Here is a 16,988-nt window from a genome sequence, read left to right on the forward strand (position 1 = left end):
GGTAAGTAGCCAGATTAGTTTTCACTAGAACAACTTGTTAAAGTGGGCCAGTGCACATGCAATGCGATGGGGTGGGATTGAGCTTTCTCTCCCCATATTCTCTCTCATCAGGGGCATATCTACCATTGTGTGGCCACGTTCAAACAACATGGGCTGCCGGGATTGCAGAATTCCAAAGGAATTCCCATAGGAAACAAAGAAGAGCAGAATTTGTGTGCAAATGTAGCATATTCATTCTTCTCAGTCATATTCACTTCTCTCCCCCAAGAACAACATCCTTTTAATCACAGTTTATCTTTGATCTCCCAAATAAATAACCACAGGCCTTTCACGATGACCTCTCCCTAGCCTCTGGAGATGAAGGAGCTCAGCAGGATCAGTGTTTTAAATGGCTGTCTTCAGAGAAGTGTAATGACGTTCTTGTTAGAGCACTGAGGGTTTTAGATACACATCTGTTTTTTTCCTGACCAACAATGTGTTTTTGCTTTCACTGGAGGGAGTGTATTCCGGAAAAAGTTATTGATTCACTGCTAAGTCATTTAAAGCAGCCGTTTTATCTATCAGCTACACTGAAAAGAAAGATGCAGAATCCACACAACTGAGGCTTGACTCAAACATTACAAATGCAGCATAGAACACTATGGACACGGTTTGATGTGCAATTCTGTCAACCACTACCCTGTGGAGTCCTTCCGGATGGCATTAAGCTGCATGACGTGAGAAGCTTGCCTCTCTCCACACATTCCCGCAGTCTTCTTTCTTCCCAGTGTTAATTAATGCGCTGTTCAGATGTGGACTACAGTCTTCACACGATTTCTGTCACTCCACCTGCTGACAAGTGCCTGTTTTCCAGCAAATGGAGAAGAAAGGCTGGTTCTTTTTGGAAAGCAAGAGCTGGATGGCAGGCGGCACTGCAAAAATTGCACAAGGACCATGCTCAGCATCTGAACGCAGAACACATTCACACTGGGAAGGAGGATGGTATCCTATGGGTGTGTGTGGGAGGTGAGTAGACTCATTGGAACTTACACACAAGTGTCGGACATCACACCACTTATTGCCATCTGGAAAGACCTGTGGTGTTGGAGAGAATTGTGATGGCTTGGTTAAAATTGGTGGAGGAAACCAGAGAGGAGACTAGCTTGACAAGGACAGATTTGTATTTGTAAACCACAATGAACTATTTACAGTGTGTTCTCATTTGGGGGGGGGGGCTCAAAGCTTAGCAGGGCTGAGTGTATGTGCTAAAAATACATACAGGTTTATGAAACTCTAGCCCTATTCAGACATTATACTGTACAAGTGTACACTCATACATGCTTGTGTGTGAATGACTATACCTGCATTTGTTTGAAAAGTGAACCTAGGTACAGGTCCCTTGAATTGCAAAGTACAGACAGGAAGTGTACTGCTGTACCTGTGTTCACCATAACATGTGAATAACTGTACTTGTGTACACTGTACACCCACTGGGCTTCAGTGTCAAGGCAGTCTAGGTTCTGCCCCATGGAAAAGCTGAGTTCTGCAACTGGTATCAACTATGCAAATGAAACATATCTGCATAATATTATTTTAAGCTGAATAATACACCTGCAGTTTTGCATTAATCATTCTGTTTTTGTCAGTGTGCTGAAATCTCAAAGTAGAAGGATGCCTACAAGTAAAATATCTTGTTACTGAGGGCCTGGCTTCCCTACCCCAGATATCTCTCACCCTTCCCTCAACTGGGGCAGGAAAATCAATTCCCCAACAACTAGTCACCCCTCTACTTTGAAATTTCAGCACATATTACCTGCACACTCTTAAGCCTATCTTGGCAGCCTTAAGCCTATCTTGGCAGCCATAAAGCCTAGAAATTTGCTTCTTGTTTTCAAATGAAACCTGAGATTTTCAGTAAGCTGAATTATGTGCCTGATATTACATTATTTGCTTCTGCAGAATCACAGCATTCATACTGTTTATTAGTTGCAGATTGTATTCCTTTTCACTACTATTCCTCCCTGCAAAAAGCATGACGAAACATATCCAGATCTGCTTGATCTGGAACAAATATTTTGGAAGCATAACTATCCAGAATCTTGTGCCTAGCTCTGAATCTGTGCTCAGTAAAATAATCTACATTTGCTTCAGTAGCTTTTCTACCTATTGATTCATACTGGCTGTCATTTACTACTTTAAAGGGCCAGGCCTGTTCTTAACATCCTCAGGCTGGGCTTCAGAGGTGATTTCAGTTAGGGCTACATATACTTACTGGTTTAATCAGTTAGATTACTGTAATGCCCACTATGTGGAGATACCCTTGAAGAGTGTTTGGAAGCTCCAACTGGTTCAAAATGCAGTTTCCAGGGTTCTGACGAGCACTCATCAGTTGGCTCACATCACACAGATCCTCTATCAATTTTGCTGGTTTCCATCTTGCTTCCGAGCTCCATTCAAAGTGCTGGCTCTAACCTTCAAAACCCTAAATGTGTGGGACCAGAATACCTCAAGAATTGTATCCCCACATAGAAGCCTGCCTTTGAACACTGCTGTACATTGGAAGCTCTTATTTTGCTCCACCTGCCATTATGCGGCAAGTGGTACTCTAGAGGGGGACTTCCAGTTGCAGTGCCCAAGATTTGGAACAGGCATCACTTTCTGTTTAGTAGGTCTTCTTAGATCTGTGTTTTAATCAAATCTAGAACTGTTGTCTGGCCTGACATGTTTCATGCTGCTGTATAGTTCTTATAATTTTTGTTCTGATTTTTTATTTTCCGTATATTGTTTATTGGAAACTGGGTGTTTTTTTAAACTGATTGTTAGCCATCTTTAATACTTTGTGGAAAGGCAAAATATAAATGAGTAATATTAGCAATAAATCAATCAAAGCTTCAGTTAATTAGTTGCAGGGGGAATTGTAATCTATGAGCTCAGATTGAAGTACATACTCGTGTATTTTGCTTTTATTGAGAGCTGATGTGGCATAATGGCTAAGAGAATAAGCTGTGGGCTAGAACCGAGATTCTCAACGTTGGGTCCCCAGATGTTACTGGACTTCAGTTCCCATAATCCCCAGTCCCAGTGGCCTTTGGTTGGGGATTAAGGGAGTTGAGCCAGCGTGGTGTAGTGGATAGAGTGCTGGTCTAGGACCGGGGAGACCCGAGTTCAAATCCCCATTCAGCCATGATACTTGCTGGGTGACTCTGGGCCAGTCACTTCTCTCTCAGCCTAACCTACTTCACAAGGTTGTTGTGAAAGAGAAACTCAAGTATGTAGTACACCGCTCTGGGCTCCTTGGAGGAAGAGCAGGACATAAATGTAAAAATAATAATAACAAAAATAATAACAACAACGTTGAGAATCCCTGGGTTAGAATGCCCCCTGCGGTTCAAATTTTGCCTCAGGTGTGAACTCACTAGGTAAGGTAAAGTGTGCCGTCGAGTTGGTGTCGACTCCTGGCGACCACAGAGCCCTATGGTTGTCTGGTAGAATACAGGAGCAGTTTACCATTGCCTCCTCCTGCGCACTGTGAGATGATGCTTTTCAGCATCTTCCTATATTGCTGCCGCCGGATATAGGTGTTTCCCATAGTCTGGGAAACAAACCAGCGGGGATTCAAACCGTCAACCTCTGGCTTTCTAGTCAAGTCATTTCCCCACTGCACCATTAGGTGGCTGAACTCACTAGGAAGCATTAGGCAAATCACTCTTGCCTCAGCCCAGTACTCCCCACCCCCCACCAACTCCCTCATTGTGGGAACAATACAGGGCTCTTGTAACCATTGTATGTTAAACACTTTGAACACATGAAACAAGTATATAAATGCTAAGGACTATTATTACTGAGGCTGTTTTGGCTCTGGTGGGTTATGGCAGCAGAAAACAAAATATTAAAGATAGCGTTTTCTTTTTAAAAGCAACAATGATATTTGCTTTTTAATTAACTTATACTTTCTTCAATATACTCAAAAGGATAAATTATAAGGCTATGGGGAAATGCAAATTTGGTTAAAAGGAAGAAGATTAACCAACTAAAAGACTTTAATTAGAAGATAGCCCTTGTTCTGGCAAATGAGTACACATGAAAACATTTTGTCAGAATCAGTCATCTATGCAATTTGCTTAAAGGCAATTCCACAAACTGGATAGGGTTTTTTAAAAAATTACTGCTATTATTTTAAATCTAGCTTCAGGTCATGGAAGTGAAAAAGCTGTGTCTTTGAGCCAGTTGCCTGGATGCCTGAGGGCCAAACGAATTCCCAGTCCGCCCCCACCCCCCTTTCAAAAAGCATCCACAGCACAGGAGGGATTCAGACTGGAACCACTGCATGAGGCTGCGTCTGGGTGTTTAACCCTTTACAACTGTGCTGATTCCCCAACTTAAATTGCTTCTCAGAGCTAGTACTATTAGCCTCGGAAGGGAGAACTTGGGGATGTGTAATCTTCTCTTCTATGACTAATAGCAGCAGCTAGGGGCTATTTGGATCAGGACTGGAGCACAGGGAGGAAGGAAGGGAGGGAGGGAGGGAGGGAGACCTCCTCCTCCCCTGAGCTCCTCATCCACCCCTACCCCCCCCCCCCCCGCCCGCTGCAGCTGCTTTTTGAAAAAGACAAAAGATATCTGGTCACAGCATATCATAAGCATGGAATGAGTTGGGCCCTCATTCCAGCTATACAATTTTCACATGTGTGTATCAGGTGTCACTCCAAAGGCATGAGGTTACATCTGACTCTCAGCTGAGTATTGATTTGTAAATAGTTTATTATGCCCTAGAATGGGGAGATAGATGAGCACCAGCAAGCTGGTCAACTGAAAGATCAAGTAAAAGGGGAAGATGCCAAGGACAGCTGATGCAATTGTGTGCACAATCACATGCTCAAACACAAAAAATGTGCCATTTCTTAATGCACACAGGAACTTGTGCGCATGGCTTAGCTGAAGGGGGAAAGCCCTGTGATTAATAGGGGGTGGGGGGGACACAGAAAGCTATGGCCAGAGCACTAGGAATGCACAGCAGTCTTTACAAATCCCAGAAATTGAGGCTGGGCAGATGGCAGAAAGCAAATTAACTGGTGCTGCTCTGTAAGAAAGAAGAGAAATATCAAGATCAATAATCCAAATTTCTTAAATCCAGAGGGAAATTTGGAGGCAGGGAATTTGGAAGGCAATTCCAGCAGTGACTAAAGAATTATTTTCCGTTGTGACCCAATTCCTGACTCTACTCCTTCTTCCACTTCCTGCAAGTTCATAGGACAAATTATAAACTGCAGGATTTATGAACAGACACAGTGGAATTCAGTGCCTCTGGTCCTCTAGGACAGAGATGCTCAACGTTGGGTCCCCAGATGTGATTGGACTTCAGCTCCCATAATCCCCAGCCCCAGTGGCCTTTGGTTGGGGATTATGGGAGTTGAAGTCCAATAACATCTGGGGACCCAACGTTGAGAATCCCTGCTCTAGGAAGACACAAGCCTCAGAGTCAGACAACAAAATGTTCTTTAATCTCCTTCAACTTGCACCTGACTATGTGGCAAAGTTATTATCTGACTGCTCCTTCACACAGCCAGATCAATTTGCAGCATTTTATGACAGGGTAATTTTTACAGCGTATCCCACTACACCCTGAAAACTGATCAGGTCACATAACAGAGCAATTAAGATGACCGTGTCACGACCATTTGCAAAACACACCAGATACATTACGTGCCCTCAAGGCTACTTTACGTTGCATGAACTGTCTTGCTCATGAATAAATAAATATTGCTTCTCATGTTAATTTTTAACAACATTCTAGTGTGTTGGCCCTTGCTTATCTCTAGGGACTGGTAAAGATTAAAATGAAGAAAGCTTGCTTTGAATTTTGTCTCTCTGGTCATGGGTCTTCTGGAGTCAGATGTGTATACTTTTCATATCAACACTTCCACAGGTCTGAAGACAAGGGCTCCTCTGCACTTTCACAAACAGCACCAAGAACCATTTCACACATTATATTGTAGAATGAGGCAGGAGAATGACGTGGTAGAGATCGGGACTGCAAGAAGGGGAGGGTCATATTTCTGAAGACTCCCATATGAAAATATCCCTGCATGTAGCAAGTCAGGACATCACAGAGAAAGGTTTTGTATAATCTTGTTGTGCAATATATAGACTAGCATATCTGGAGAGATTAACAGATCGTATAGCAGGGTTTATTTTTTAATGTGCAACCAGACGCAAAATGTGCAGTTCCCCCCAAAAGTGAAGTTATTCAGTTCAAAAATTCAAGTCATGCAAAAGTTGTATTATGTTAGTTGATGTAAACAGTGACTGATAATGAGAAAAACAAAATGAATAGGTACAGGCTTCTCTAGAACCCAGGCCCTGATCAGGCACACCCATTTCTCTCCCTGCTGCCAAAGATGCTTCCTGCAGTAACACTCTTCTCCAATAGTGCTGTCAAATTTCCAGTTCTGACGACTCATCCCCACTCTATGTAAACTTCTAAATGTCATGGAACATGACTCTAGGCAAAGTATATGCGCCTAGACAAAGCAAATTGATGTAAAACATGGGTCTGTTTTAGAGATGCACACGTGTACAAATTACCTGTATATACCATTGTGCAGTTTTGAATTTCCCTAAGAAGAAAAAGAAGAAAAAGCAGCAGCCCTGCTGTACAGCTACATCGACACAAATTTCAACCAATTTGAAAGTGGTATAACTATCACTGCTAAATTATTACTTGCAAACAACTGGAAGCAGCCACAAGTTCCACCAGTTCACACTTGGTCAATAAAGGTTTGGGACACAGCCAATGTAATTAAACTGTCATATCTGATTAGACTGTGGGAACAAAAAGTTAAGAATATAGATGTACCAAGACAATGGAAAAAAATTATGATTTCTGTGCTGAGTACAAGGTGACTAATGTCTGAAACTTCAGTATAATAAATTGGTCAGCTTCATAACTGTGCTTTCCATAAGATCAAGGCCATTGAGTATAGATTCTTAGGAAAGATAATAAAATGGAAAGAAAGAGGCATAATAAATCATAGTTCCTGCTAGGAACTCTGGGAACTAGCTTGTAAGAATGCTGAAAATGTCCTGCTAGCACCCCTTACAGCACTGTCAGTTCTGTAACTGACAGTTCAACTCACACTGGCTGAAGGTTCCATACCTAAACTGGTTGAAGTCTGTGATGTAGATAATCCCCTGGAGTCAATCGGTGGTGGTAGTAGTATTTTGCCGCTCTCAAACTGTTCATTTAGCACAAATGCTCAAATCTCCATTTCCATTACATGAAAATTTTTCAGCCTAAAGAATGTGTCATCGGGCAGAAAATTAGACTCCTAAAATGAAACTTCCACTGAGGGAACAAATTTATTTCTGCCAGAGGACAGGGAAGTGGCATTGGATGTAATACGTCTTAATGGTGTAACACTGCAAATGGGATTTGAAATGTTATATCCATCTACTTACCTATGGCTACATACAAGCAAGCACACAAAACATGCATTTCTGTACCTGGATTGTTTCTTTGGAGGAGGAGGAGGTGGAGGCGAGAATTCCTCAATCCCATTCCTGTCTTTAGGGAACTCAAAGGCAAAAGATGCCGATTTGCTCATTCCTCCAGTCTTGTTCTCTTGACCGGAGCCTTTTTTCCCCTGGTGGTGACTGGATGTACTTGGAGGACTGACTGTCCCATTCTCCAGTTCTGTCTCCTGTGTACGTTTCAGAAGTCCCTGCTCTTCTTCCTCTTCCTCCTCTATCCTGCACTGCCTGCTCCAGGCCAGATTGTAGTATTTGTGTCTTCTCTCAGAACTAGAGGATGCTGGGCCCCTGATGGACTCCTCTGGAGAGTTTCTATTCACATGAGAACCCAGGAAGGATGAGGGCCCAAAGACAGTGCTGTCTGTACCATTCCTTGGAATGTCATCATCCTCGTGGCCATCAGAGATCCCTGCCACAGGACAACTGATCGATTGTGTGAGAGACTTCTCACCTGTAGGAGAGCTCCCTTTGGACAACTTTGGGGGAATAGCAGGACTCTCACCCATCACATTCCTGCTAGCTGTCTGAAGACTGGATCCATTCCCCCTTGAACCGGTCTCAACCTTGGCTTGTGGCCCCTCTACATGCTCAAAGAAAGGCGAGGGTTTTCCATTCTCTGGATGAGAGGCGGGGCTAACACACGGCCACTGAACCCCAACGGCCGAGTCTGGGCTGCTAAGAAAGATTGTCCGGTTGTCGTCTTCTGTGTGGGTTGCCATAATGGTAATAGTTGTTGATGTCCGTGCAGCAGAATCGTGAAGCTCCCTTTCACAACTCAAGTGGGTCACCCCCTCTCTCCAGAGGCCATCCGCTTGATCTTTACAGGGGCTATATGCTAAGACATCACTCCTTGCATGTGTGCTGGAATGACTTAGCGGCCCTTTTTTCCTCTTTGTGCTCTCAGCATAAATAGGCTCATCCTGAGAAGGGCCCATGGGACCGGCAAGCTGTGGCTCTGCAGAACTGCTGAAGTTTTCTGTTGGCTTGCTTTCAATTGGATTCGATTCCCTGACCAGAAGACAGCAATAATTTCCCTGGGCCACACCAAAGGGGCTGCTGCTATTTACCACAGCATCTGATGAAAATGTTAATGTTTCAGTCTCAGAGCATAAGTGGTTATATACAAAATCATGTGGAGAATGCTTCTCCCTTTGAAAAACTGAATCTGAATTCAAAACGCTACTATCTCCATCACTGAAATTCACACCCCTGGACTTGGTTCTTACATTCCCTGCCACATCCTGCCCCAGAAATTTGGGAATGGTGTTTTCACTCTCAGGCCATGCCACTTTGGTTCTGGTATTGCCCGAGTCCTGGTGAAGAGGAGTATCACCACAGTAATCTGCAATGGAGCAGTATTCCCCACCTTCACTTTCCAAGTCAGAAGAGTGGGATAAACTGGCGGTCTCTGAAAGCGAGGCCTTCCCCTTTTGGTGGATGGAAGGGCATCCTACAGAGTCTATGGCACAGCCAACATGTCTGTCACTAAAAGTGGGTGACTTGTGACAAAGGCTTAAAAGGGGCAAAGTCAGCTTCTCCTTGCTGGGCATTGCAGTGCCTTTATCCTCCTGTGCAACCACATCACCTGTATATGTCATATTAGTGAAGGAGACATTTCTCTCCCCCCTGCTTTCAACCCCAAAGGGGCCAACCAATGAAGGATCCTGAGGACTGTGCCGAGTACAATCATTTGGAGTATTCCGAATGAGAGGCTTCCTTACAATGTTGTTGCTGAAACTGTCACTGCATGTTCTTTGTTCTTCTGCAGATTTCATCAAGACATGCTTTCCAGATGCTGTCCTCTTGCTGATCTGCATTGGTTAAAGATAATAAGTACGTATGTACATACGTATATTTATACATACATACATAGACAGACACACACTTTCTATACTGCAGATTAAAATGTTCTAAAAGGCACAATACCTTGCCACCATCATGCTGCTGCTCCAGCAGCCATGGCGGCCTCACTCACTTGCCTACCCACTGCTCTTTGGCTGGCCCAGTTCCCCAGCAGCACCAGCACCACACGTGTCCACTTCAGCCAGAAAGTGGCTGGCTAGTTTGCTTAGCTGAGTCTGCTGCTCTTTGGCTGTCCCTGTCTCCCCAACAGGGAGACCGAGTGGAAAAGGGCAGTGCTGCTGGGGGCGGCCGCCACCAGAGAGTGGAGGGTGAGCAAGGCAATGGTGTGAGCTGATGAAGCGGCAGCTTAGTGGCAGTGAGGGGCCCCAGGGGTGAAGCCCAATGTATACTACAGTAGCAGCCAGTGACAGGGCTGTGGTGACGTAGGGCCACTGAAGCAAGGTGAGGTGAGGCTGCAAATTGTCCCTTGTCTCAGCTCTTTGAGCTGCCTCAGCACGTGCATGACAGAGAAAGAGAGGACAGGTCCCTGTCATAGGTGTTTTGCAATCCAGATATCAACACAAGGAAGGGGAGGGAAATGTAGGCAGGGCAATCATTCATTCATTCATTCATGCAATTTCTATACCGCCCTTCCAAAAATGGCTCAGGGCAGTTTACACAGAGAAATAATAAATAAATAAGATGGATCCCTGTCCCCAAAGGCCTCACAATTATGGATATGGAATTATTTCAGTAAAACAAAATTTAAGCTTAGGAGAGAAATCGGTTGTGCCAAATACTCAGGGGACTCCTAGGTATAAGAAAAGCATATTTCTTTGTAAATTAAGAGAGGAACTATCCAAATAACTCAAAACAATCTTGTACACTTCCAGGATCTGATGGAATGTTGAGAGAAGAGGGATTTTAAAAAATACGAGAGCAACTTGTCTCTCTTTCCCTTTGGAAAAAGAGACAGAGAGTACAACCCATCTCATTGTTGAGGAGGGAGAACTCTTGACTTTGCTGCTACCTTTTGTGTGTGCAGAGTGGGGCGGGGATATGCCGCTGCTGCTCATTCACAGCTATGCTAAAATGCTGGATTCCTCCACTCTTTTCTACAGATAGCTATCACTTCTACTGGGGGGGGGAGGTGGCTAAAGGAACCAGAAGGGCAAGCTATCAATAGCTGAGAAGTGAACAATGGAGACACACAAAATGCTGAACATGTCAGCTGGAAAACAACAGAGGAACAAAGGATAGGAGGGAGAACTGGCCTACTCAACCCCTAACTGCTTCTATTAAGTATTCCAGAGGAGGGGTATAAGGGTTAGGGGATACATAAAGGTAAAGTGTGCTGTTGAGTCAGTGTCCACTCCTGGCACCCACACAACCCTGTGGTTTTCTTTGGTAGAATACAGGAGGGGTTTACCATTGCCTCCTCCCATGCAGTATGAGATGATGCCTTTCAGCATCTTCCTATATTGCTGCTGCCTGATTTAAAGGCATTGAATCTGAATACCAGCGGGGATTTGAACCGGCACCCTTCTGCTTGTTAGTCAAGCATTTCCCTGCTGCGCCACTTAAGGTGACTTGCGGGATGCATACCATGAGTTGAAGTCCCCTCCCTGCATTATAGAGGGATGCTTCTAGAGCAGGGCTGCACAACTCAAATGCCCTAGTGGGCTGGAACCATCCACAGCTTGGCATGCAGGCGCCAAGGTCAATTTTTCGCACATTATTACATTAAATTTAAATATATCATTAGTTACTTGTGGATCTGTTCCTCCTATCAATGGACTCATAGTTTTAAACAAGGATAGTGGCCAGAAAATAGGTCCTGTCCCTGCTCAATCAGTGGAGCCCCTAGAGTGCACGCTAGCCCCAAACAAATGCCAAGTCCTCTCCTCTCCCTGAATTGTCGTTGCTTTCAGGCTGCAATCCTAGGCATGCTTACAGGGAGTAAAGCTCACTGGGTACACCATGGAACATATTTCTGAGAAAACATGCTTAGGATTGCGCTATAAGGCAGTTTCCAGCTCCTGTGTTGCTGCAGGATACTTAAAGGTAAAGTGTGCCATCAAGTCGGTTTTGACTCCTGGCGCCCACAGAGCCCTGTGGTTTTCTTTTGGTAGAATACAGGAGGGGTTTACCATTGCCTCCTCCCATGCAGTATGAGATGATGCCTTTCAGCATCTTCCTATATTGCTGCTGCCCGATATAGTACCTGCAGGGATTCGAACGGGCAACCTTCTGCTTGCTAGTCAAGCATTTCCCCGCTGCGTCGCCCAAGGTGCTCACGGGATACCTGGGGACCAGTAAAATAGTCCCTGTGGGCCAAATCTGGGACATGACAGAGGTGCTACTGGTCAGCAGAAAAGCCAATCAGGACAGGGTGATTCAACCAGCTCTGGATGGGGTTGTACTTCCCTTGAAAGAGCAAGTGCGCAGCTTGGTGTTGCTGGACCCAGCTCTGCTTTTAGATGCTCAGGTGGAGGTGGTGGCCAGGGATGCCTTTGCACAGCTTCAGCTAGTACGCCAGTTGCATCCCTTTCTTAAAAAGCAGATCTGGCCATGCCTTATTTAGCAGGGGGAGAGTAACTGGCCCTATCCACCTCCAGCTCAGTACTTCCAGTAATTGTTGCTGGTGTCTATCTTCTGTTTCTTTTTAGATTGTGAGCCCTTTGGGGTCAGGGATCCATCTTATTTCTTTGTTATTTCTCTATGTAAACCGCTTAGGAAAGGTTTGTTGAAAAGCAGTATATAAATAGTTGTTGTTGTTAGTCACATCACAACTGGATTACTGCACTGCACTTTACACAGAGCTGCCCTTGAAGAATATTGGGAAACTTCCATTGGTGTAGAATGCAGCTGCCAGGGTTCTTTCTGGAACTGCTTGCTTGGAGCATATTACATCTATTTTGAAAGAGCTGCACTGGCTGCCAAATTTCCCCCCAGGTCCAATTCACGGTGTTGGTTATTACCTTTAAAGCCTTTAATGGTTTGTGCCCTGGATACATGAAGGACCCCCTGCTCTCAAAGGCTTCTGCTGACCAGTGGTCCCTCTAATTTTTTTCATCTGTGTGCAGAATGAGTTTTCTTCTGGGCAGCAGTATCAAGGCAGTGTGTGCACATGTGCATTCAGAATGGGGCCTTCCCAATTCAACCTGAGCGGGATCTAAATTAACTGAGTGGATATCAAAAAACGTGCGAGTGTGTGCATGTGCACATGCCTTAGAAGGAACACCGCTGCCCACCCAACAAGGTCCCTGCTAGGGGTGTGCACGGATCCGTCTGGCCCGGTTCGGTTCGAGGCTGGACCGGCCTCGAACGGAACCGGGCCAGTTTGGTCCAGCCCCCCATCAACCCCCCCCCCCGGTCTGGTCCCGGACCGGTCCGTGAACTTAATTTTTTTTTATTTTTTTTAGAAGTCAAGGAAGTACCTGTAGCCCCTTTGGGGGGCTTGCTGAAGCTGTGTGTGTGTGTGTGTGTGTGTGTGTGTGTGTGTGTGTGTGTGTGTCCACGCAGGTTCCCTCTCCCCCCGCCGGCCTTCCTCAACACTGCCGCGGCTGGGTAAGTGAAGCCTTTTGGTCCTTTCGGGCCTCCGTAAGGCTGTGGCCTGGCAGAGGGCATTTGCGCATGTGCGACAGCCGCCAAAATGGCAGCTGCTCACTCTTATGGAGGCCCAAAAGGGCCAAAAAGGCTTCACTTACCCGGCAGCGGCAGTGATGAGGAAGGCTGGCGGGGGGAGAGGGAACCCGCGTGGACACATACCCCCCCGCCCCCGCGGCTTCAGCAAGCCCCCCGAAGGGGCTACAGGTACTTCCTTGACTAAAAAAAAAATTCTTAAAAAAAGTTCGTGGACCTGCCGGACTGTACCCGGCGCTCTGGTTCCGGTCCGACAGAACCAGGGGGTGGTTCGGTTCAACCATGAACCCACGAACCGAACCCCTGGACCAGTCCGCACATCCCTAGTCCCTGCTAACTTGGCAAAGAGTCACCTTTTAAATGTGGTGATTCTCTTTATTTAGCAGGGGGAGAGTAACTGGCCCTATCCACCCCCAACACAATACCACCAGTGACTGTTGCTGGTGTCTATTTTGTGTTTCTTTTTAGATTGTGAGCCCTTTGGGGACAGGGTTCCATCTTATTTGTTTGTTATTTCTTTGTGTAAACCGCCCTGAGCCATTTTTTGAAGGGCGGTATAGAAATCAAATGAATGAATGAATGAATGGATGGATGAAGGTCATTAGGGGGCCTTTGCTCCGTGTGCCGACATTGAGAGAGGCTAAATTGTCCTACACGTGGGACAGGGCCTTCTCTGTTGTTGCTCCCAAGCTCTGGAATGCTCTCCTAGTGAAATGTCTGCTCGTTGACATTGTATCTATCTATCTATCACATTTTTATACCACCCAAAACACGAGTTCTCTGGGCAGTTAACAAAACATCTGTGGCTGCTTTAAAAAAACAACTAAAGACCTTTTTGTTTGTTCAGGCTTTTACCCCTTAGGGGTTGCCAGGCCTCTCAGCTCTCCTGCTTCTGTTTTATTTATTATTTATTTATTGTCTTTTTATGATGCTTTTATGTTTTGTTGTCTTTTTATGGTGGTTGTTTTTTCAAGTATACCATCTTATGGTTTTTATTGTTTAACAGATTTTAAGATTTTAAATGATTTTCTTGGAATCTTTCCATATTTTAACTTTTGTAAAAAGTTAATGGGATGTTTTATGAAAGGCGGTATAAAAATGGAACAATAAAATAAATAAATATAGCACAGCAGAGGAAAGCCTCAAGAGAATGGGAAAGAAATAAAAGTATTCGTTTCCCTTCACCTCTGCTCCACAAGGCCTGAACAGCACTATAAGGCTCTTGTTCCAGGCTGTCTGGTGTACTTAATGAGTTCATCTCTCAGGGAATGAGAATACACAGCAACATTTTGCTGCTGGCTCAGCTTGTACAATAAAATAGTTATTCTTCTAGGTACATGAGCGGTTCAGGTTTACTATATTGGTCCTTTCCAAAGTATTTGCAATAATTTTATATGAGACATGAGCCAACCAAAGCTAAGCACATTTACATTTCAGTTATTTCAAGGGAATTAAACATGTGCTTAAATCTCTCTCACTGAAAACAGTGAGATTTAACAATGCCTAAATTTGGCTGGATGAGCCTAAGTATATTGTATAAGCTAGGCATTATCTTGTCTCAAGATTGCTAACAATCAGGTATCTTGCCCGGTCTACTCAGCAATTTGGGCTAAAGTTCTATTTCAGATAGTCTTTTGAATATACTAGGCATTTTGAGACAGATTTTACTCCCCCTGCACTCTACTGATCCCACACCTGATCTACTAAACTCTGCCCCTGATGTGCCAAATTCAGTTAAACTCTACCAGCCTGACCCACCAAAGCCTAAAAAGCTTTGCCCCGGCTTGCCCCAAGCTGCCAGGTTTCACCCTCTAACCAGGTAGTTTTAAATTCATAAGTTGGCAACCCTATCTCTTCCTCATCCTTGGTCTCGAGGCAATCTTGAAAACAAGTCACACCTAGATTTCTCATAATTCAAGGTACATTCAGGTTCAAGTCATCTAATGGAGGCATAAAGTACTCACCGAGGAAATGTAAGAAGGTTGCACATTATGGGAAGTTATTTATTATTATTTCTTGTTTACACAGTCAGACAGGTGTTATTGACTGGTTTGTTTTATCCAGACATCGAGTCCTTCCCAAGGACCTGGAATGGCTGAATTTTATTGCCAATGTTGCTGCTGCTGCTGTTGCTGTTATTATTATTATTTCAATTTCTATACCGCCTTTCCAAAAATAGCTCAGGGCAGTTTATACAGAGAAATAATAAATAAATAAATAAGATGGCTCCCTGTCCCCAAAAGGCTCACATTCTAAAATGAAACATAAGATGGACACCAGCAACAGTCACTGGAAGTACTGTGCTGGGGGTGGATAGGGCCAGTTACTCTCCCCCTGCTAAATAAACTAAATAAAGTTTTCCAAGTAAAGAATTAAATGCCCTCTTCCTGTGCACCAGGGTCCCAATAACCCCTTCTCCATGGTTAATTTCAGTGGGAAAAAACAAAACAAAGATTAATTTAGCAGCACAATCTGGTTTGATCTTGAAGTAGTACAGTCCAGAATTCCACCACCTCAATCTATCCTCTCGTTCTGCATCATAGGTAGAACTGCTCCGAGTGTATTTACAACTTAAGCCTAATTCTTACTGAGGTGGTATACTTGAATCTGTACTGTACCACTGGAGATGCAGGCTCAAGCGACTGAATCACCATCCATGCCCCCACCCCTAAAATCCCTGCACATAGACATTAAAGAGATGGGTTCTAGCTTTAGCCTTCTCCCCGATATACTATTATTCTATACAAAGCAATTTTTTTAGCATACTTTCAAGTAGGCTTATGAGATCACCAAATATTCCATGCATCTGTCTGTGTGTCCATCTCTGTGTGTGTGTCCCCCATCCCGCCATCAACTTCGCAGTGCCGGGACCAATATGAACCAAATTGAGTTGTAGGGACACCTCAACAGTATAATTTGTGGTGATGTCATCCACACCAATTCAAGATGGTGGGTGCGTAAATGTTTCAGGCACGTGGGCTAACCTGTGGACTGTCTAACCGATATGAACCAAATTTGGTACAGTTGTAGTCAGTGACAGAAGGGACACCTCAACGGCATGGTTTGTGATGATGTCATCCACCCTGATTCAAGATGGCGGACACGTGAACTTTTAATGTGCAATTGGGCTAACTTGTGAACTGCCTAACTGATTTGAACCAAATTTGCTATAGCTGTAGGGACATATAGGGACACCTCAACAGCGTAGATTGTGACAATGTCATCCAATCCAATTCAAGATGGCAGACACAAACTTTTGAGGCACATGTGGGCTAACTTGTGAACTTCCTAACCCATTTGGACCAAATTTAGTCCAGTTGTAGGGATAGTGAAAGGAAAGTAGGCAGATTAATTCTTACTAGAATTTGTTCCTGTATGGAAGAGCATTCAATTATGTGAACCCCCATCTGCAGCCTGAACTGGTATCGTCCATGCACAGATTTACCACCTGTGAGAACTCTGCCTAAATAAAGGGGATTAAACTGAATACAGTTAAGTGGGGAAGGAAGAGTGGAGGAGACAGTACAATAGCTTAGCAAAAAAGAAATTGTGCACTTTGTGGTAAAAGTACACATCTTGGTACAGGCACTCCCTGACTTACAAAGCAAGCTCCATAACATATTACATTAAGCAAGTCCCCAGTTTACAAATGCCAACCCACACATACGAACAAGTCATCCCTCTTGGGAACTATATATGTTCCAAGTTATGAACATCCAATTTACGAAAGCGCACTGGAACACAACCAGTTTTTAAGTGTGGGACTTCCTGTATATTTAAAGGGTACCTTATGAAGCTCAGATTAAAGATGGAAGCATTCCTAATACTTTTGGAAGTCTCAGAGTTCAGTGGGGCAGACTCCCGCATCAGTTTGCTTATCTAAGTGTTAGCTCCATTGACTTGCTTCTGAAATTATTAGCAAGGCTTACTTCCAAGAATATAAGAAATGCCTCCCTATTTTAACTTCAGCTTCATAGGGTACCCCTGGAATT

At 44.3% G+C, this 16,988-nt stretch overlaps 1 protein-coding gene across 9 annotated transcripts in view; it reads right to left on the reverse strand.

The window, feature by feature from the left end:
• Nucleotides 1-16,988, reverse strand: part of PRAG1 (PEAK1 related, kinase-activating pseudokinase 1) — a 70,971-nt gene that overhangs the window by 25,353 nt on the left and 28,630 nt on the right. For 8 of the 9 annotated variants that reach the window (XM_053299484.1, XM_053299480.1, XM_053299481.1 and 5 more), the window contains one exon: nt 7,483-9,320. In XM_053299484.1, coding sequence (XP_053155459.1) covers nt 7,483-9,320 — 1,838 coding nt within the window. Of the gene's footprint in view, nt 1-7,482; nt 9,321-12,332; nt 12,433-16,988 lie in introns of those variants that run through there. The other variant, XM_053299486.1, reaches the window with a different exon arrangement.

This window comes from Hemicordylus capensis, chromosome 2 (assembly GCF_027244095.1).
Source record: "Hemicordylus capensis ecotype Gifberg chromosome 2, rHemCap1.1.pri, whole genome shotgun sequence".
NCBI classification, from domain to species: domain Eukaryota; kingdom Metazoa; phylum Chordata; class Lepidosauria; order Squamata; family Cordylidae; genus Hemicordylus; species Hemicordylus capensis.